At 43.9% G+C, this 21,147-nt stretch overlaps 1 protein-coding gene and 3 non-coding genes across 4 annotated transcripts; all 4 read right to left on the minus strand.

Annotated features, from left to right (window-relative positions):
• Nucleotides 1-7,233: 7,233 nt before the first annotated feature.
• On the minus strand, nt 7,234-17,326 carry NCL (nucleolin). The gene is made up of 14 exons (XM_069578620.1): nt 17,038-17,326; nt 15,651-15,767; nt 13,790-14,279; nt 13,195-13,413; nt 13,008-13,094; nt 12,684-12,825; nt 11,987-12,111; nt 10,954-11,077; nt 10,383-10,540; nt 9,378-9,501; nt 9,067-9,200; nt 8,420-8,546; nt 7,891-8,114; nt 7,234-7,717 (listed from the first exon to the last, which is right to left on the minus strand). Exons 1-14 carry the CDS (start codon nt 17,053-17,055, stop codon nt 7,641-7,643), a joined length of 2,166 nt encoding a protein of 721 aa, XP_069434721.1. The 5' UTR covers nt 17,056-17,326; the 3' UTR covers nt 7,234-7,640.
• On the minus strand, nt 8,248-8,381 carry LOC138434868 (small nucleolar RNA SNORA75). The gene has a single exon (XR_011254931.1). It is a non-coding gene; the product is annotated as a small nucleolar RNA SNORA75 (small nucleolar RNA).
• LOC138434885 (small nucleolar RNA SNORD20) lies at nt 8,906-8,985 on the minus strand. Its single transcript, XR_011254944.1, has one exon. It is a non-coding gene; the product is annotated as a small nucleolar RNA SNORD20 (small nucleolar RNA).
• Nucleotides 12,899-12,968, minus strand: LOC138434879 (small nucleolar RNA SNORD82). The gene has a single exon (XR_011254938.1). It is a non-coding gene; the product is annotated as a small nucleolar RNA SNORD82 (small nucleolar RNA).
• Nucleotides 17,327-21,147: the final 3,821 nt, after the last annotated feature.

The raw sequence follows: 21,147 nt of genomic DNA on the forward strand, positions 1-21,147 counted from the left end.
AAAGATTCAGGTTAGGATGAGAGGGAGCGACAGATGGTGAGATGGTTGGATGGCATCACTGACTCAATGGACAGGAGTTTGAGCAGGCTCCAGGAGACAGTGAAGGACAGGGAAGCCTAGCGTCCTGCACTTCAGGGGGTCGCAAAGAGTTGGACACTACTGCGCAACTGAACAATCAGGGTTAAACATACAATACATATTTTTAATTTATCACTGTTTACCCTGATTTAACTTTATACTAACTTAAGTCTAATACAAGGATCTCAAAATCATACAACTTCACTGACCCTCTTCCTCAGTTTGCGCTATTTTTGTCATGTATTTTACTTTTACATATATTATAAACACCAGCATATATGTGTTAGGTTTTTGCTTTAGACAGTAGTCTTTCAAAGGGTATTATTTAGTATTTCTGGTGCTCTTTATTTCTTCTGGAAGACCCAGCTTTCCATTTGATATCATTCCCCTTCAGCATGAAAAACTTTCTTTAGCGTTTCTCGAAACTCAAGTATACTTACTGATGAGCTCTCTCAGCTTCAGTTGTTTGAAAATAACTTATTTCCCTTTATTTTTGAAAAACACTTTGTAGATACAGAATTCTAGATTGATACTTTTCCTTTAACACTTTAACAATATCATCCATTATCTTGTCATTTTCCCGTGAGGCTTAGCCTTCATTCTTTTGCCTGGCTTTGTTTAAAAGTTTATTTTGTTTTTCAACAACTCAGTTATGATATGCTGAGGTGTGTGTGACTTTCTTTTTGGCTCGGCAGAAGTTGTTTTTCATCAACTTAGATATTTTTCTGCCATTATTTTTCTAAGAGATTTATTTGTGCCCATTCATTCTTTCCTCTCTTCTCTTGGACTCAATTCCACATATGATAGACAATTTGATATTGCCATTGAGGCTCTGTTTCTTTTTCTCCCAACTTTTTCTCTTAGAGGTTTAGTTTGGATCATGTTGGGGAGGAAAAGTATCTTTTTCGTTTACATGTCTAAGTTCTTCGCCGGAGCCATGTAACAACAGATTAAAACAAAAAAAAAAAAATTAAAAAAGAGAAAATCAGGCAGATTCTTTACCAGCTGAACCACAAGGGAAGCCAGAAAGAGAAAGACAAATATTGTATTCTAACACATATAGACAGAATCTAGGAGAATGGTACTGAAGAACTTATTTACAGGGAGGGCAGCAATGGAGAAACAGACATAGAGAACAGACTTACGGACATGGGGAGAAGGGAGGAGAGGGTGAGGTGTATGGAAAGAGTAACACGGAAACTTATATCATCATATGTAAAATAGTCAATGGGAATTTGCTGTATGGCTCAGGAAACTCAAACAGCGGCTCTATATCAACCTAGAGGGGTGGGGTGGGGAGGCAGATGGGAAGAAGGTTCAAAAGGGAGGGCATATATATATATACCTATGGCTGATTCATGTTAAGGTTTGGCAGAAAACAACAAAATTTTGTAAAGCAATTATCCTGCAATAAAAAAAATTTAGCAAAGGAAAAAGAGAGAAAAAAGCAGGCCTTCCCTGGTGATCCAATGGTTAAGAAACTGCCTTCTTATGCAGGGAACTTGGGTTCAATCTCTGGTGGAGGGAACTAAGATCCCACATAACACAGAGCAAACCTGTGCACCACCAACAAAGACCTGATGCAGCCAAGTAAATAAAAAGAGAAAAGCAGACAGATTTATTTAATATCCTATTTAGGAACAGCATGTTTTGAATTCTATACTGCTATTGGTCTATTTTCTAGACCAATCCTTTTGGATCCTTATGGATCCTTTCTCCTGCTACTAAGCCTTTCTAGCTAAATTTTAAACATAGTACTTCACTTCTAGGATTTCCATTCAGTTCTTAGAGTTTCCATTCTCTCCAGAAATTCCTCGTTTCTTCATTCAATATTCTTTAGCATGTTTACAATGATTTAAGTGCTTGCTTACAAATTTCAACATGAGTTGTTTGCCTTTTTCTCTTGATTGTGGACACTGTCATGGTTCATTGCATGTCAATTAATCTTCTTGCTTACTGGACAATATGAATGACATATTGCAGAGTCTGGATTGTTATCTTCCCCTGAACAGTTAGATTTTCTTCTAGTATGCAATTACATTCCCAGCAGACTCCCCCACTGATTATCTGGGGGTTTAGTTTTAGGTTTTACGCTTTGTTAGGATGAGTCTACTTTAGTTTTGTATTTTACCCTTAGTCCTAGTGCTTAGTCCTTAGCCCTGGAATGTGCTATTTTGTATGTCTAATGTATGACCCTTCTGAGTTTCAAAGAAACACTTGAAGTGTTTATCAAACCCTTCTAACTGGGTAGAATTTGAACTCCAAACTTCCCTCCAGCACCAAGTTTCTGCTGGAATCTATAGCCAGCTCTTTCTCACCTTTCCTGCTTTCCCCGGGAAGAGAGTGAAAAAGCTGACTTAAAACTCAACATTCAAAAAACAAAGATCATGGTGTCCAGCCCCATCACTTCATGGCAAAAAGATGGGGGAAAAATGGAAACAATGAGAGATTTTATTTTCTTGGGCTCTAAAATCACTGTGGATAGTGACTGCAGCCATGAAATTAAAAGATACTTGCTCTTTGTAAGAAAAGCTATGACACTAAAAAAAAAAAAAAGAAAAAAAAGAAAAGCTATGACAAACCTAGACAGTATATTTAAAAGCAGAGACATCACTTTGCCGACAAAGGTTCATCTAGCCAAACCTATGGTTTTTCCAGTAGATGTGTATGGATGTGTATAGATGTGTCCAAAGATTCATGCCAATCCGTGGGGGGTGGGGGGCATACCCTCAAGGAAAAAGCTGGTTAAACATGTATCTCCCCCAGTGTCTTTAGCTTCTTTCAAGATGGTATCTGTTTCAGCTTCTATTGTTTGGTCTTCAACACCTCAGAAGTTGATTTTTACATTTTGTCAAGTTTATAATTACCAACAGGAGGGTTAATCTGTTAAAAGCCACTCCATCATCACCAGAACCAAACTCCCTAACTATATTTTGGGCTTCTCAGGTAGTGCAATGGTAAAGAATCTGCCTGCCAATGCAAGAGATGCAAGAGACACAGGTTCACTCCCTGGGTCAGGAAGATCCCCTGGGGGAAGAAATGGCAACCCACTCCAGCATTCTTGCCTGGAAAATCCCATGGACAGAGGAGTCTGGAGGGGAGGGGGGGTGGGTCACAAAGAGTCAAACACGACTGAGCATGCATGCAACAGGAACTGTATTTTAAATGTAGATACATCTTACCTGGGGCTTTCCTGGTGGCTCAGATGGTAAAGAATCTGCCTGCAATGTGGGAGACCCAGGTTCGAACCCTGGATTGGGGAAATCCCCTGGAAAAAATGGCAACCCACTCCAGTATTCTTGCCTGGAGAATCCCATGGACAGAGTAGCCTGGTAGGCTATAGTCCATAGGGTGGCACAGAGTTGGATACGACTGAAGCAACTTAGCATGCACACACACCTACCTAATGCATTAGTGAACACGTAATTCTACCACAAATGATGTACATTAGTATTTTGAAAACTTTTTTCAATATAATTATTTCCCTTATAATCCTTTTTTTAAAAATGGGAAACATTATCCTGAAAAGTTTTCAAAGGCTTTACCCAAGAATTTCCAACACAAAAAGGTTAAGAACTTCAAAAATATATGTTAAAAACTCCTGGCATTAGAGACGCCTTCCTGCTGCTGCCATAGGTTTCCTGCAGTTGAGGGAAAGCATTTCTCCGGGATTCCTTCATTCATTATCTACTGAGTACCTACTATGTGTCACAGACTATCCTAGGGCCATGGGACAGGACAGTAAATAAAATCAAGTACCTCCACTCAGAAGTTGGCAGTTATACAAGTGTTCTTTTCACATTTCCAAGTAGAAGGATCATTAAGTCTTTCTCCTCTAATTACAGGGTTACCTGACATGGAGGAACAGCCACTGGCTCACACATATTAATTGGGTAAAATTCTGAGAGGCTCTACTCCCGGGGATATTTGTTCTTGTCCCTCTTCACACTGGTCTACTGTTAGAACCACCACCCCTTTCCTAAGTGGGAGAAAAAGACGTTTCAGGCAGAAAGGAATTGTCAGATGCTGCAGGGAAGCCACAACCTAAGGGAAGACCAACCACTGGATTTATAGGCTTTGGTCATGAAAACCCATTAACAAACTCAATGCTGGTGTGGAGACAGCAGCCACCCTGCCGGAGGCAAAGAAGTGGGAAGCAGCAGTGTGGCCCTTCTCAAGTTTGGCAATATAGTTTAGAGGGAACAGCTAGGCAGGGAGGTAGGTTCAAGAGACAAGCTCTTTTTGGATGAGAAAAGCTTTGGCACTTTTTAAGGCTGAGGGGAGACAAAGACTGAGTTACAATGAAGTTATTAGTGGGCCAAGTATGGATAAGTGACAACTCAGAGATAAAGAGCATAGGACAAGCATTCAACAAAATTTAGTTCTTGGGCCCAGTTAGTATCCACTTTTTTTGTGGGGATTCCACAGCACATCTGTGCTCTGAGTGGACTTTCTGCAGATTCCTAAGCCCGGAGTTTCTCTAGTGGTTCAGAGGTAAAGAACCCACCTACCAATGCAGCACTTCCTGGACTTCCCTGGTGGCTTAAGACAGCAAAGCATCTGCCTACAGTGCGGGAGACCTGGGTTCGATCCCTGATTAGGAAGATCCTCTGGAGAAGGAAATGGCAACCCACTCCAGTACTCTTGCCTGGAAAATCCCATGGACAGAGGAGCGTAGTAGGCTACAGTCCATGGGGTCACAAAGAGTCGGACACAACTGAGCGACTTGACTTCACCAACGCGGGAGACGGTTCGGTCCCTGAATCAGGAAGATCCCCTGGAGCAGGAAATGGCAACCCACTCCAGTATTCTTATCTGGGAAATCCTGTGGCTATAGGAGCCTGGAGGGCTACAGTCCATGGGGTCACAAAGAGTTGGACATGGCTGAGTGACTAAACACCACCACTACTTAAACCGAGCCTGAAGACCTGAATCTAAACTTCAGGCTTCCCTCCTGACTCCTCCGTCAGGCGCCCACATCTTCGTGGATGTGCTGCCACCTACTGGAAGAGTGCGGGAAGTGGCGACAGCCATTTGCTGGAGGGAGCTGCTTTTCTAAAATGGCTGCAAAACCCTCTCCAAGAGACCACTGGGAAGGCCTAGGATTAAGAGGTTTGTTGGACTCCCTAAATGCAACAGGGTAACCCTGCAGCCCTTCATTCCAACGGAAATCACCATAATATTCCTGGTTGGAATAATTAGTAGTATATAGGGCTTGACAATCTCCTTCACTTGAGGGGAAGAACAGTTAGGATTAAAGAGCTGTTTTGCTGCTCATCCTGCCCCACAGCAGGTTATAGAGACACTGAGATCAAAGCCTGGCACACCATGGGTATAGTATAAGCAGCATTAGCTGCTAGTGGGTTAGCCAGCAAATGCTAATTCATGTTTCTAGATGGCCAAGTTGTTTATTACACCTTCAAGTTTAAACCCAGACACTTGTCTAAAGTTGAACTAAGCAGTCAGGGGTGGTACCCACAAGAGACAGCTGCTGGATAATGGAAAAGGCCCTGGAGACCTAGAGACCAATCATACAGGCCCTTCCTAAATGTCCAGTTTGTGACAGACTGACCTGCCAGTGATGCAAATTTCCACACATCCAGTCAAATTCTACACGTTTGCTTCAGGAGGTAACAAACACGGCTTCCCAGGTGGCTCAGTGGTAAAGAATTCACCTCCCAATGCTGGAGACACAGAAGATGGAGGTTTGAACTCTGCCTTTCCCATGGAGCAGGAAACGGCAACCCACTCCAGCATTCTTACCTGGATAATCCCATGGACAGAGGAGCCTGGTGGGCTACAGTGCATGGGGTCACAAGGTCACAGGGTCCAATATGACTGAAATGACTCAGCCAGCACACACTAGCACAAGCGGCTGTAATTAAATCTTTCACATCTAGGAAATATAGGCCACTTTCCTCACTGTTCCAGTAGGTGGCAGCACATCCAAGATGTGGGTGCCTGACAGGGAGGAGTCAGGAAGGAAGCCTGAAGTTTAGTTTCAGGGTTCATTTTAGTTTTTAGGTTTGGTTAATTGGATGATGTCCCTATGCTGGCTTTTCTTTCTAGTAGGAAGAAATTTTCAATCTTCCCTGCTTCAAAGCAGGTATTTATCCTGCCCTGTCACACAACAGGTAGACTTGGTAGGTAGTGAGGTGGCACTAGTCAAGAACCCACCTGCTGATGCAGACACGAGACTAGGGTTCAATCCTGGGTCGGGAAAATTCCCTGGAGTAGGAAATGGCAACTCACTCTAGTATCCTTGCCCGGAATACTAGCACCGCCTAGTAGGCTACTGTCCATGGGTCACAAAGAGTGTACAACTGAAACACGGTGCATCACACGCTCAAGGTTTAGACACCCGCACTCCACCAGCAACTCAGAGCCAGAAAACTGCACCAAGGACTGGTAGTTTCGCGCAAGCCATTTTTTTCCCATGGGGTGGGGATAGGTTGGGGATGACTCAAGTGACATTATTTATGACACCGCTGATCTGACAGGAGACAGAGCTTAGCTGGGTAATTCTGTGATGGCACTGGATCACCTGTTATGCAGCCCTGTTCCCCTGGTTTATATCTTTCAGCTGGCCTTCTATTCCACTAGTATCTTTCATTCTATCACCTAGGGCACTATTTTTCAACTAAAATGTTAATCCCTTGACCTAGGTCTCTCATGTGACCTTTATTTGGAATTGGGGTGGGCAAGGAATGCTCGCACAATGTCTGAATTAACCCAGTGCAAAACTGAAGGCCTTTCTTGTCAGTTTCACCCGAAGTTGTTGGAAGCCTTCATTTTGGCCCATTCACGCCACAAGAATTCTCATCAGGCACCTGCTCTTGCATGCTTATTTAAGAGGCTCAACCAAAGCATTCCCAGCCCTCTTTCCAGAGCGCTTTTTCAGGACACCTGACCCTCAGGACTATTTGTAAATGGGATAAGATCATAGCAGACTTTCATATGAAGACACACAAGGCTGCAGTTGATTACTTCAGTAGCCATTTCACCAAAACTTATGGCTGGGACACTCAAAACCAAAGCAGAAACATCTTCATCAGGGGTGGAGCAGATGTGGAGTGGTAGAACGGGCTCCACCATGCTCCACTCTCAGTGATATTCCAGGAGAAACGCTCTAAGACAGGAAGTACAAGGCTGGCACCAGAGTTCTAGGACTTTTAATCTGTCCCAAAATTGCTGAAGCAAAAATCATGATAAAACATTCTGCTTTCCTTTACACCCCCCAACGCGCAAAAAAAAAAAAAAAAAAAACCTCCGTAGGAAAAAAATTGTTTTGTACATGGGAAGAAACAATATAAATTCAAAACTTACAGATAAGGGTTAGCTCTATCACTCATCTCTTTTAAAAAGTTTATACGAATATCCAGTCAACACCAACAGGGTTATCTCCCTTGAAATGTTATCTATACGGATTTCCAAGTAGACCACAGGGCTGTATACTGTCTTGGAATGTCCTCAGAAGGCTCTGCCATTGATCAGGTAACAGAGTAAAAACCCCAGAGTCCTTTTCTTTCAAATGGAAGAGGGAGAGACAGGGATAGAAGAAACTACTCAAACTTCGTCTTCTTTCCTTGTGGCTTGTGGTCTCCTCCTCCTCCTCTGCCTCCTCGGAAGCCTCCTCGCCCTGCAGAAGAGCAAGGCATCATTAAACAGGCTCCAAAACTGCCAGTCATCCCTCCCCAGCAGGGTGACTAAGGACTTGGGGACTGATGCGGAAACATAGATCTGCAGGTCTGGAAGTGCATGGCCACGTAAACAGCATCCAGTGAACACAGCAGGGTGGCCCTCCACGCTTACCTCCAAAGCCTCCCCGGCCTCTGCCACCAAAGCCACCTCGGCCACCTCTGCCACCACCTCGGCCTCCAAAGCCACCTCTGCCTCCTCCTCGGCCACCAAAGCCACCTTCACCCTTAGGTTTGGCCCAGTCCAAAGTGACTTTGTTTCCATCGATTTCACCATCTTCCATGGCCTCCTTGGCAGCTTTGGCATCTTCCTCGCTGTTAAAGTCTACAAAACCAAACCTAAAACACCAAATGAAATTGCCTGTTATAAAGCACACATATGCCAAGTTTAATCTCACAAGTTCTACAGCAATCCCATAAGCCTTAACTGGGAAAGACCCAGGTCAGAGCACTTCCCTACAGAAAGCTGAAACAATGTCTCACAAAACAGCTGAATAGGCCTTTGTGAAGACAGAAGCCAACAACGCTAGCTCCGTGAATTGTCTCTTCTTCTCGTGCGAATCCTGAACTGTCACTGATCGACAGAAAGGAGCTCAGTGAGAAGACTCAAGGTGGGAGAGCCACCCATTTCCTGCCTTACTCACCCTTTGGAGGATCCAGTCTCCCGGTCAGTGACTATCCTTGCTCGAATAGAGCCATCAAAGGACTCCTTTAACGTCTCTTCTGTGGTATCCTCAGAGAGACCTTTGACAAAGAGAGTCTTGGATGGCTCTGGGAAATAAAAATAAAACTCTTATCAGTTATAATCCATGACAACACTGGATTTACATGTTACAGTCTAGCACCTGACTACTGGCTAAGAATCTTTGCCTTAGCAAATGCTAGCCTTTCACTTGGAGTGTCTATATGAGAAAAAGCACGTTAAAGCAACTTGGGTCAATTAATGCTTAATTCAGCAAAGGGCTTGGACCAAATTCCACATGATGTTTACACTGATCACCAAAGCAGTTAAGAATCTTTTTATGGAAAACAGAAGCAGCAACCCAAGTAAGTGACAGCAGTCCTAAAACAGGCAGCTATAAACACAAGACAGTAAATCACAGGTCAATTTGCTGCTCAGTGTTGACTTGCTGGATCAGAACTTGACTATCTAGAGGAATTTTCTTGAGATTTCATCAGTTACTTCTCAGATAATCAGTCATCATATCCAGTAGCAGCAACAGAAAGAAGCAAATGTTCTTCTGTAGATCTCTGGACCCAACCACAAATTCCTGTTAACAAAGTGACTTACGGCTTCTTGCATTAGGTGATCCCCTGGGTCCTTGCAACTCCAGTCTGATGGCTCTGCCCTCAATTTCCCTTTTATTACATGAATTTAAAGCTTCTTTAGCATCTTCAAATGAAGCAAATTCTATAAATGCATACCTGAGGATTAAGTCAATACTTAGAGTAAGTTACCAAGCACATGACTCCACTGTTGCCACCAAGCCTTTTTCCTCAAGCAAATCCTTAAACAATGCAGCTTCTGCTAAATGTCAGAACATGATTTCACCTCCACAAGATAACTCTTAAAAAGCCTGTAACTGGCAACATATACTTTACCCTTTAGATTTGCCATTTTGGTTCTGGGGCACCTTGATATGAGTTGCCTTCTCAAATACTTCCTGAAGTGTTTCTTCTGTTGCACTATAGGAGAGGTTGCTTAAAACCAGGGTTTTTGATTCACCTATAAATAAAGAGATGTCAAGTTATGACTCTGAAGCAGTGTGTCCCAACTTAAGTCACAGCTGTGTGACTTCAAGAGCTTCTGTGCTTCGGAGAGATAACACACCAATGTTAATACAGGTGGAATCCTACTTCCTGCTGCTGCTTAAGTCGCTTCAGTTGTGTCCAATTCTGTGCGATCCCACAGATGGCAGCCCACTAGGCCCCCCGTCCCTGGGATTCTCCAGGCAAGAACACTGGAGTGGGTTGCCATTTCCTTTTCCAATGCATGAAAGTGAAGTCGCTCAGTCATGTCTGACTCGAGACCCCGTGGACTGCAGCCTACCAGGCTCCTCCGTCCATGGGATTTTCCAGCCAAGAATACTGGAGTGGGTTGCCATTTCCTTCCCCAATGCATGAAAATGAAAAGTGAAAGGGAAGTTGCTCAGTTATGTCCGACTCTTAGCGACCCCATGGACTGCAGCCTACCAGGCTCCTCCACCCATGGGATTTTCCAGGCAAGAGTACTGGAGTGGGGTGCCACCACTGCCTTCTCCGTCCTACTTGCTACTCAACATCAAATACCTTTTAAGTACTTACATGCTGGTTCCTTCCATTCCTACTGTGCACATGTGCAAGCTGACTATAGCCCTGTGTCTTCCTAGAATAATATTCTAATTTAAATGCCCACAATCTAAGTTCTTTACAGTATAAAACAAAGGAAGCTAGATTTATCTATGTTCTAGCACAAATATCTCATATAGCTCTCATTCAAGACAATTACAAATAGAGATATAACATGCTGATCTACATCCAGTTTATCAACTATATAAAGTACAAAGATGCAAAGGATTTGTTTTCCCTCCTAGATTTCAGAACCCAGAAGGAAACCTAAATTCTTACCACTCCAAGTGCTATTCTTTCCACCTCTATGGTCTTGACTTTGGCCTTTCTCTCCGGTGTAGTACAGAGAAATGGATCGCCCATCTATCTCTGTTCCCTGCTTTTCTTCCAAGGTTTTTTCTGCATCAGCTTCTGTCTTAAATTCAATATAAGCAATCCTACAATGGGGGGAAAAGTAAAGAACTCACTCGGCTTTAAAAACTGTATTAATTCTCTTAATCTCAGCAATAGGAGTTTATTGCAGACAAGTAAAATAAAAATGCCCTTTGTTTTATACTAATTGAAATGTTCAAGGTTTCTGCCATTTTCCACTTTTCAACTACAACTTTCCTCCCACTACAGAAAGCTTACCCAATACTTCAGGAAAGCTAGGCCTTAGGTAGTACTTTATGTTAATTTATAATAAAATTACTCTGAATTAGGCACATTATCCTCACTTGTACAGATAGGAAACTCAGGTTATAGAATAATTTGCCCAAAGTCACAAACACAGGAAAGTTAAATCAACATTTCTTCTATAAATTAGAGTGCATTAATTTTAATGTAACATTTCAGTAGACACAAAACATACCCTTTACTCTTTCCATCCTTGCTGACTAATCTGATCTCCACAGCATCTTCAAACACTTCTTTTAATTCATCCTGAGTAACTTTGTAAGGCAGATTTTTAGCCAAAAGTGTTCTTGCATCTCGATCTAGATTTAAAAAGAAAAAAACATAAAAATGAACTGAATGGCTTAAAAGACCCTTCTCGTCCCAAAGATCAAAGACTGACCAATGTACAAGTTCTTGCTAAAATTTTTATGGACTTCTCTGGCAGTCCAGTGGTGAAGACTGAGCTCCTAATGCAGGAGCACAGGTTTGATCCTTGGTTGGGCAATTAAGATCCTGCTTGCAACAGGGCACAACCAAAAAAATAAAGATTTTAAAAAATAATAATTTTTAGATTTCATAATGTAAAAGGTGCTCTGCTATTATGTATTATGGAGATATAGCAATGGCAAAACAAACTGCTTTCACAGCTGACAGCTAACTATGTGCGAAATACTTAAAAAGAACTAAATATCATATGCTATGTATATAAAGTAAGTGTTCAGTATGTTTTAATTTAAAAGACTATGGGAAAAAAAACTGTAGGGAATTCCCTCATGGTCCAATGGTTGGGACTCTTGTGCTTCCACTGCTTCGGGGGCACGGTTTGATTCTTGGTCAGGGAACTAGGATTTCACAAGGTATACAATGCAGGTGCCCCAAATTTTTATTTTAAAAAATTTAAAAATAGAAAGGTGATGAACACACTGGAAAGGTGACAAGTATCTACAAAAAGGTAAAAGATGCAAAGGGAGTAGTTAAGAGATCTGCTCAGGTCCAGTGAGGCAAAGACTATTAATTTAAATATACTGAACCAATTATTTTTTGATTAAGTCTAGCAAATAGTGCCAAGCCCTGATGTAAACATTTAACATTCTAATTCATTTAATCCTCAACATATGAGGAAGCCAAAAGAAAAAGGTTAAACTACTTACCCTGGCTTGTCTACATTAGATTAGATACATAGCTATGAACAAGCTATTAGTATCAGTTTTACCTAAAGCTTTACATACCTTTCTTACTGTCTTTTCCCTTTGGTTTTTCTAGTTTAATTTCATTGCCAAAGACTTTTAAACCAGTGAGTTCCAAGGCTTTTTCCAGGTCTTCAGCAGATTCAAAATCCACATAGCCAAACTTCCTTTAAAGTGAAGGGACAAAAATTTTAGAAATTACAGGTCAGGGCATGGTGGGACAAACCCCACAAGAGTCACAAGGAACAAGTACTCTGGGTAAGCAGTAACAACAACATGATAGTGCAAACAAAGATTAAGAAGCACCTATACTATTAACAAAATTAAGTTAAGCCCTTTAAGATGGGGCTACAGAACAGATCTGTAAGTATCAAGACCTAATGATGCAAGTTCACCCCTGAGATCTCCATTAGCTAAACTGCTGCTTAACAACTAATAGCACATGATAAAGAACCTGTTTAAGCACTAAGAGAATCCTGTTTAAAAGCATTCACTATTATGGCTTTTCAGGTCTAAGAAATAGTTTGTTGTACCAAAAATTAAGGGGAATTATGAAAATTTCAATTTGGGGGTTTCACAATTTGATAATCAAATTATTTAATTCAATAATGGCTAATCTTTGAAGACTTTTAGATATTCATGTTTAAGAGTAATGAGCTAAGGTCCTAAAATTGAAAGGAAAAAGCAACAGCAGACCCACAAACAATGTGTGATGCTGACACAGCGCCCCCATACTTACCTAGACACACCAATTCTGACATCGACAACAGCAAGATCATTTTTAGCAAAAATATCACTGATACCCGTTTTCAATTCAGGAGCAGATTTATTGAAGTTCAGGTTTCCAATAAAGAGATTGAAAGATGTAGTTGGTTCTGTGCCTGCACAAAAATTTTCTCAAATTAGTTAATTTTCCAGTATACTTAAATATTAATCAAATTATTTCTGTACACAGCACATCAGCACACTGAAATATAACATCAGGTTTCAGTATTAAGTCCCTTTATTGTTCATCACTTGTGCTATGTGGTGTTATTTCCCACCCCCCAATTCTCTAAGTTACCTTCCACTTTTTGTTTCTTGGCTTCAGGAGCTGCTTTTTGTTTGGCCATTTCCTTCTTTCGTTTTCCAGGTGCTTCTTTGACAGGCTCTGGACAAGAGTTCAAACAATCTATGTCATCCACACATACTCAAGTACCTCCTTTTAAACAAAACTCACGTCAATGTACTTGAGAATCCAACTTCATTACCTTCTTCCTCTTCCTCCTCTTCTTCCTCCTCCTCCTCCTCCTCTTCCTCCTCATCATCCTCCTCCTCTTCGTCATCGTCATCCTCTTCCTCCTCCTCATCATCCTCCTCCTCCTCTTCATCTTCATCTTCAGCAGTGCTCTTAGCTTTCACAGGAGCAGCTTTTACTGGAGCTTTCTTTCCTTTCGCTGGTACAATCTCCATAGGTTCTTCTTCAGAGTCTGAAAGAGAAGCCACCTAGTCAAAAACTGAGTTCTATTCCAGTTCTATGGAGAACTAAAGGAAAATAAATGTAATCTTATTCATGCCACTGTGCTTAGAGCTATGGTAAGTAAAATATAGAATAAGCTATCTGAAGCGTCTTACTCAGGAGCAGCTATAGTCTGTGGGTTTGCAAAGCATCAAAAGGACTGAGCAACACAAGAGGCAATCTTGCATGGGTACCAATCTAGTGCAGCACAATCAGTCCAGAGAACCCCTGGGATGATTCTCATCTAACCCCCCAGGTTTTCAGCAGTATGTAGTTTTACCACCCACACCTCATCCCTAATGTACCTTGCAAACAGGAGTCCAGGAACTACCAATACAATGCCTTACCATCTTCGTCGTCCTCCTCCTCATCATCCTCCTCCTCCTCATCATCATCATCGTCATCGTCATCCTCATCATCCTCATCATCTGTGGCAGGAGCAGCACCAAAAGCAGCAGCTGCCTTCCTCACTGCTGGTTCATCCTCCTCTTCATCATCATCGTCTTCCTCTTCACTGTCATCTTCATCTTCTTCATCACTGTCTTCCTTCTTGGCATTCTTGCCGTTCTTTGCTCCCTTGCCTGGGGTGGCTGCTCCCTTCTTACCAGAGGTTGCTACCAATGCTTTGCCTGGGGTGGCTCCCTTTTTGCCAGGTGTTACCACTGCTTTGGCAGGTGTAACTGTCTTCTTGGCTGGCATAGCTGCTGCCTTTTTGCCAGGGGTGACAACTGCTTTCTTTGCTGGTGTGGCAACTGCAACCTTTTTTGTTGGGGAAACCACCATCTTCTTTGCTGGAGTTGTGGTAGCCTTCTTGCCTTTTTTCTGAGGGATAACAACCTTTAAGAATAAACAAACAAACAAAAAAAAAACATAAGCTTGTTTTCAAACTCTAAGAGTTGTCCCATAAATGAATGCTCAATTCTAGCACTGCCTCAGTTCAACACCACATGCACCAGATGTGAGCAAGTTAAAAGGTAAGGTTCAAATTAACATGCTCTGTACACTTGAAGTCACAGTCTTATAGCCTCAATAGTTTTCCCATCTGAAAATAACTGTTGTTCAGTCGCTAAGTCATGTCCAACTCTGCACTGCAGCCAGCCGTCCCTGTCCTCACCATCTCCTGGAGTTTGCTCAAATCCACGTCCATTGGATCAGTGATGTTACCTAACCACCTCATCCTCTTCTGTCTGCCCTAATCTCCTTTTGCCATCAACCTTTTCCAGCATCAGGGTCTTTTCCACTGAGTTGGCTCTTTATACACGGCTTTAAGGATTACGACTTGACACATATATATATATATACATCAAGCAAAAGCCTTAACACATAGAGAAGACAACCTGTTAAGCGTTAAGTCATTTGGGGCTCTCACAGTAGGTGGAGGTAGGAAGTTCACTGGATGCTCATTCTTAGGACCAAAGAGAAAATGAACATCAAAAAGGCAAGTGGGATAATCAATAGTGGCAAGGTTAGTAAAGAGCACATTAGCTTAATAAAAACCATCACTTGCCTATATTTAGAGTTACACTCAGAACTTTTTGTTAACTATTGGTTTTATCAGGTAATGTGTGCCAAAATAAAACCTTCATTAAATTCTAAATAAGAAATATGAACAAATGAAGCAATGAGTCGTCTTTACAGTGAGCCAACAGTAGCTGGGAGTTCTAAAGTGCTAATACAATGAAAGGTGACAACTCTCAAACCACACCACTTTAACAGTGATTAGTATTATCAAACTCACACAGGGTAACAGAGACCAATCGATCCTACTTGGAAGCTAGAACAATCTCAAAAAGCTAACCTCAGACCTGAATATAATGCTCAGAGCTGCCATTCGCAGGACAGTTAACTGTCCACCCTGTTTATCTGGTATGTAGAACTCACTGTTTATCTGGTATATTGAACTAACTCGTTGAAAGTGGAAAACTAGTGATTTACTACAATATATCACACCGAGCCCTGAAGGTGCGCATGCACGTGCGCGCACACACACACACCTACAGATCTTTCCTCTTAAGTTCATTCAAATATTCTTATGCCATCTTGACAGATCAATACAACTTTGTGAAATGCTTGACCGTTACAACAGGTCCTATATGAATTAACAGAATCCTGGTTTTTCTGCCAACATTTTCCGACATCCAATACCACCTGCTTTAAGTCTCCATTTTGTAGTTTAAGGCAATTCAACATTGAACTATATACAATTACCTCTTCTCCACTGCTCTCATCGTCTTCATCTTCTGACATTTCCTCATCTTCACTATCTTCTTCTACCTCCTTTGGGGGAGGAGCCATTTTCTTGGAGTCACCTTGATTTTTACCGGCCTAAAACAGACATGACACATTACACCCTCCCTCATTTCAAGCCATTCTTCATGTCAAAACGGCAGTAATCTCCCTTAGTACTCCCTCTTCATACTGTTAACTACAATTTACATAAAAATTATCCTTCATACCAATGTTAACACAGGGCTTCCCAGGTGGCGCTAGTAGTAAAGAACCCGCCTGCCAATGTAGGAGACATAAGAGACAGAGGTTCAAACCCTGGATCGGGAAGATCCCCTGGAGGGTATGGCAACCCAGTTCAGGATTCTTGCCTAGAGAATCCCATGGACGGAGAAGCCTGGCGGGCTACAGTCCACGGAGTCGCAAAGAGATGGATACGACCGAAGCGACTTAGCACTCAATTTCCTGCGTATTTTCTCCAAGTTCTTTAAAAAAACCACCCTTTGCTTTGAATAAAAAGGCTACTCTCTTCTTGCTACGTTCTTTAAGCACACCCGTTTAAAAAATTAAACCTCCAGCCAGAATCGAACCTTGCTGCACCGCACCGTTTCTCAATGCGGACTACAACTGGACCAATATAACTGCCAACAATTCAAGGCCCTTCACGTGAGGAAAACCACCTTGAAAAAGCCTTTGAGGTAAACTGTGGCACCAAATTCCACCACCCTCGTCTGAAGGCAGCTTTAAAAAAGAAAAACACGTCTTAACCCTTCGTCTTCTATTAAGACTTCCTTTCCCAGGTTACCAACCCCGCCCCTTTCAGCCCTGGAAGGGCCACGTGGGATAAGCCGCAGACCACCACGTGCGCGCAGCCCGGCGCAGAAAGCATGCGGCAGGGCCTCCTGCTGGAGCCCCGGTCCCGTCCGCCCACTCCGCTGGACCTGGACCAGAGACGAGGCGCACCGCCGCCCTCCCCCCAAAGCCAGGTCCCTCCGCAGGCCGCACACGGCGCGGCCCACGTGGCGAGCCCCGCGCCGCGGCACGTGCGTCAGGAGGCGGGGCCCCGCTCCGGCCCGTCGCAGGAGTTTCGCCTCATCAGTCCGAGGCCCTGCTCCCCCTCCCCGCTCTCAGCCCCGAAGTCCTTCCCCGCCGCATTCACTACCCGCGCGGCACCTGCCGAAGCTCTTCACTTCGCTACCAAGCAGCTAAAAACGCGAGACCTCCCAGATAATCGCGCGAGACTTCCCACAGCATGGCGCCCTCGAACGCGCCCGGGACGGCGCGCAGGCCCTCCTCCTGGCGGCGCAGCGCGCGCGCTCCTCGAAAAACGGGCCTTGATGTCCGTGCTCGCGCGGGCAAGGCCTCTTACCTTTGCGAGCTTTACCATGATGGCGGCTTATGACGGCGGAGTGTGTGGCGAGCGAGTGGCGCAGACGAGCCCAAAGGAACCTAAGCACCGTCGATGGCGGCCACTAATCCCTGAGCGCGTACGCTTGGCTGCCAGCTAGCGCTCGAGACTGAGGCGAAAGACTGAGCCTGCCCAGTAATCGCGTCTGGAAAGGCGACGACGGCACCCTCGTGACTCCGCCTCGACCAACCAGATTTCGCGTCCCTCTCATGAGCCAATCGCGAGCCTCTAGCTGAGGACTGCGCGGGGCGGGGCGCGAGCCGGAGTGGGCGGGCCGAGGCGGCCAAGGAAGGGGGAGGGGATTCGTGGCGGCGGCCTGGGGCGGGACTCGCTTTGTGCAAAGCCAGCTCTGATTGGGCCATTGGCGCGGGGTACCCGGAGTGCCCATCCACGGCCCGCGCTCGCGGCGCCTGCGCTCTGGGACGGACATTTTGGCGCCGCGTGTTCAGTAACTCCCGAGTGGTGGGTAGCCGTGGTCTCTGATTTTTCAGTCAGGGTCTTGTCTGCCTCGGAGGGCTTGAGTTTCCTGAGAGGCTTCACGGGCGGCCCCGGTCCACGTTTTACACAAAGCCTCCTGGAGGCAGTGCAGATAAGAGTTTGTCCCGTTTCCCCTCTAAAGAGCCCGAGACTTTCGGGAATTCAGACTCCACCGCGTTGAGCGCCCACCTTAGTTCCCCCTGCTAATGAACCGCGCTAAAAAGTAGCCCTGTCTGCTGGTGACTCCCCCGAGGCCCCTTCTCAGAAACTGCCTCCTGAGAGCTGCTGATATAGACAGTCTAGTATGTGAGGTTTACAGTGAGCAGCGCACAAACAATATTTAATCTCAAGAAACCTCATGTGCTAGGTATTTTTCACAGTAGGCAACACCGTGGTGGTCACGGGATAACTGCGGGCTGAGGAGAAGAACTTGGGTCAGGCCAACCACAAAGAAGGGCCTTTGACCACTTAAAAGTTCCTTCTTTGTTATTTGGGACTAAAGCACTTTTTAAAAACGTTGGCTGCTAAGTCAGTGTCAGATGGTCCGGGAGTCAGTCAAAAGAGTGAAGGAAGGTTCCCTGGACGGAATAGAAGATTGCCTTTGCGTTGTGCTTTTGCCAGTTATTCAGATGGATCACGGGCAAAACTTAATTGGTGTGAAACTCAACCCAGAGCACTTTCTTCAGTTTAGAGCTGCCCAGGTAGGAGGTTATATCCCTGGCATCTGGTACCTGGTACAAAACTAAGGTATCTTCCGCTATGACGGTATTTCCCCAAATGAACTAATGTTCAGAATCACCTCTGGGGTTCCTAATTAAGGAGATGTGGGGCTGGGCCCAGGGTTTTGAATTTTAACAAGGGCTGGTGGGGATTCTCTGAGCCATCAAATTATTTTGCAATTCTTACTAAAACACTCCTGTGACTGACTGAATAGGAAGCCCACAGCTCCCCACTGGGGCTGTCTGATCAGGGAGGAGACAGGCCCGTGCTCTGGTCTGCACCCTGCTTTCTGATATCTGGCGAGCATCCTAAGGAGGTTTTCATTTTGAACTCTGGGATGGGGCCAAGCGGACACGTACTGGGTGACTGGGAACAGAAAAAAACAGCATAAGCCAAGGCGTGGTAGAATAAAACCCCAGTGTTTGCAAGCAGTTTGGCACAGAGCAAGCTTTGGACACTCATGGGAAGAGGCTAGGGAGATAAGCAGGGAACATGATCAAGTGACAAGGATGAGTTATAGAAATATTGGCATGGCTGACTTGTCAGTTCAGATCTCAGCTTATATCACCTCTTAAGAGGCCTTCCCCCACCCTTCAATGAAAAGTGCCACGCAGAGGCTTACTACCACACCACCCTAATGGAGACAGGTTCTTTTTTTTTTTTTAAGGCAGGTTCTTAACCACTACCTAGCATTTTTTTTATCTGTTTACTGCCCGTTTGCTTTTTCCCCAGCCTCAAAGAATACAGCGTTTGTTCTCTGCTGTATTCTGGTGCCCTAAGCATTGCCTAATACAAGTAGTGGTGAAAATTTGTTGAATGAATGAAGTATTTAGGTAAAGGGAGCAGTGGAGAAAGTCTGAGGATATGAGTGTTCAAGTGCTTTGCTTTGGAGTCAGCCTGAGATTAAAAAAAAAAAGTAGTAATCGCTGATACTTATATAATAATTATGAATTTCTAAGCAGTATTCCAGTTCTTTATACCTCTAAAAATAAATTGCCACTGTTTTACAGAAACTGAGGCAGAGAGATAGATTAACTTGTCCAGGGGCACATAGCTAGGGACTAGAATTTATTTTTTTGAGCGTTTATTTAACCACTTTTACGTGGTCAAAGGCCCTGGTTTGTGGCTGGCCTGACAAGTTCTTCTCAGCCCGCAGTTATAACATCCTGTGACCACCAGGGTGGTTCCTACTGTGAACAATTCCCAGTACTAGAGGTTTCTTGAGATTAAATATTGTTTGTGTGCTGCTCACAGTAAACCAAATAAATTTTAATATTTTTACATATTAAATACTAACATAAAATAAGTTATATCAATACATTTATTGTTTATTAATAAGTTAACATTAAAATCCATTTATTTTCATATTTATATATGATATACCTTTCAAATTTATTAAAAATAAACATTAATACTTATTCAAGGTCTTAGTTGCAGCATGCAAACTTTTATTTGTGGCAGGGGGGTCTAGTACCCTGACCAGGGATCAAACCTGTGCCCTCTGCATTGAGAACGTGGAGTCAGCCACTGGACCACCAGGGAATCCTGGAACTAGGATTGAAATAGACCCTACTCTGTCATCCCAGTTTCTTTATAAAATGGGTATAATAATAGCACCTGACTTTAGGGTTGTAACAAGTATTAAATGGGATGTATAATAAGCCCTCAATACTAGTTAGTCTTATTATTGACAGACTTGAATTATGGGCTTCCCTGATAGTTCAGTTGGTAAAGAATCCACCTGCAATGAAGGAGACCCCAGTTCGATTCCTGGGTCAGGAAGATGCACTGGAGAAGGGATAGGCTACCCGTTCCTGTATTCTTGGGCTTCCCTTGTGGCTCAGCTGGTAAAGAATCTGCCTGCAATGCGGGAGACCTGAGTTTGATCCCTGGGTTGGGAAGATCCCCTAGAGAAGGGAAAGGCTACCCACTCCAGTATTCTGGCCTGGAGAATTCCGTGGACTGTATAGTCCATGGGGTAGCAAAGAGTCGGACACAACTGAGCGACTTTCACTGCACTTCATAGAGAGAGATAAAGGATCGTTTATTTCCATTACCTCTTGAATGTGTGTATGTAAGTGGAGTGACACCAACAGGGCTGCAGGTTTGGGGGGAAGCTCCTGAATTCAGTGTTGGACATGCTGCGTGCATGATAAATACCAGTCACTTTAGGCAGACACAGTTGCCTGTGGCCGCCTGGCTGCAGACACAGATAACATGAGGGACCAGCCTAGAATAGCAGACAGAATGAGAGGAGAAGGCTGGGCAGACCCAGGTCCAGTGGTGGGAAAAGGCCCAGAGTCAGAAGCCAAGTTAGGAAAGGGGAGTTTTGGAAGCCAAGGGAAGAAAGAGTTTAAGAAAAAGGGAAGAGAACAGTGTCCAGTGCCTCCAGAAAAGTCAAATAAGGTAAGGCCTGAGAGGGTCTACTGGATTTGGTATTAAAAGATATCAGAGGTTTTGGCAAGTGTGATGGGATGGCAGCCACACTGCTGTGGATAGAGAAGTTGTAGGGCCCCTGTGGGAAGCACACCTGGGAGAGGGAGTGGTCACAACTTAAGTTTCTCCATAGCTTATAGCCTATGGGGAAGGAGCCAGAAAAGGGAGACTTGGAAGCTCAGGAAAGAAACACGAGAAGACGAGACTGACTGAGGATTGTCAAACCAAGGGGCTTCCCCTTGGTCTAGACCAATCTGATGCTAAAGGTAAGTGTACCTGTGTAACTGACACAGATGGCTTAATGCCGCTTAAGTGTCCAGACAGTTCCCAGTGCATAAAATGGACATTAATGATATCCATTCAATGGATGGAGTATGGGCATGAAAATTAGGATAATTCCCGTCTGCTGGTGTCTTCTTTGGGAAGAATCGGAGGCTG

This window comes from Ovis canadensis, chromosome 2 (assembly GCF_042477335.2).
Source record: "Ovis canadensis isolate MfBH-ARS-UI-01 breed Bighorn chromosome 2, ARS-UI_OviCan_v2, whole genome shotgun sequence".
NCBI lineage: Eukaryota > Metazoa > Chordata > Mammalia > Artiodactyla > Bovidae > Ovis > Ovis canadensis.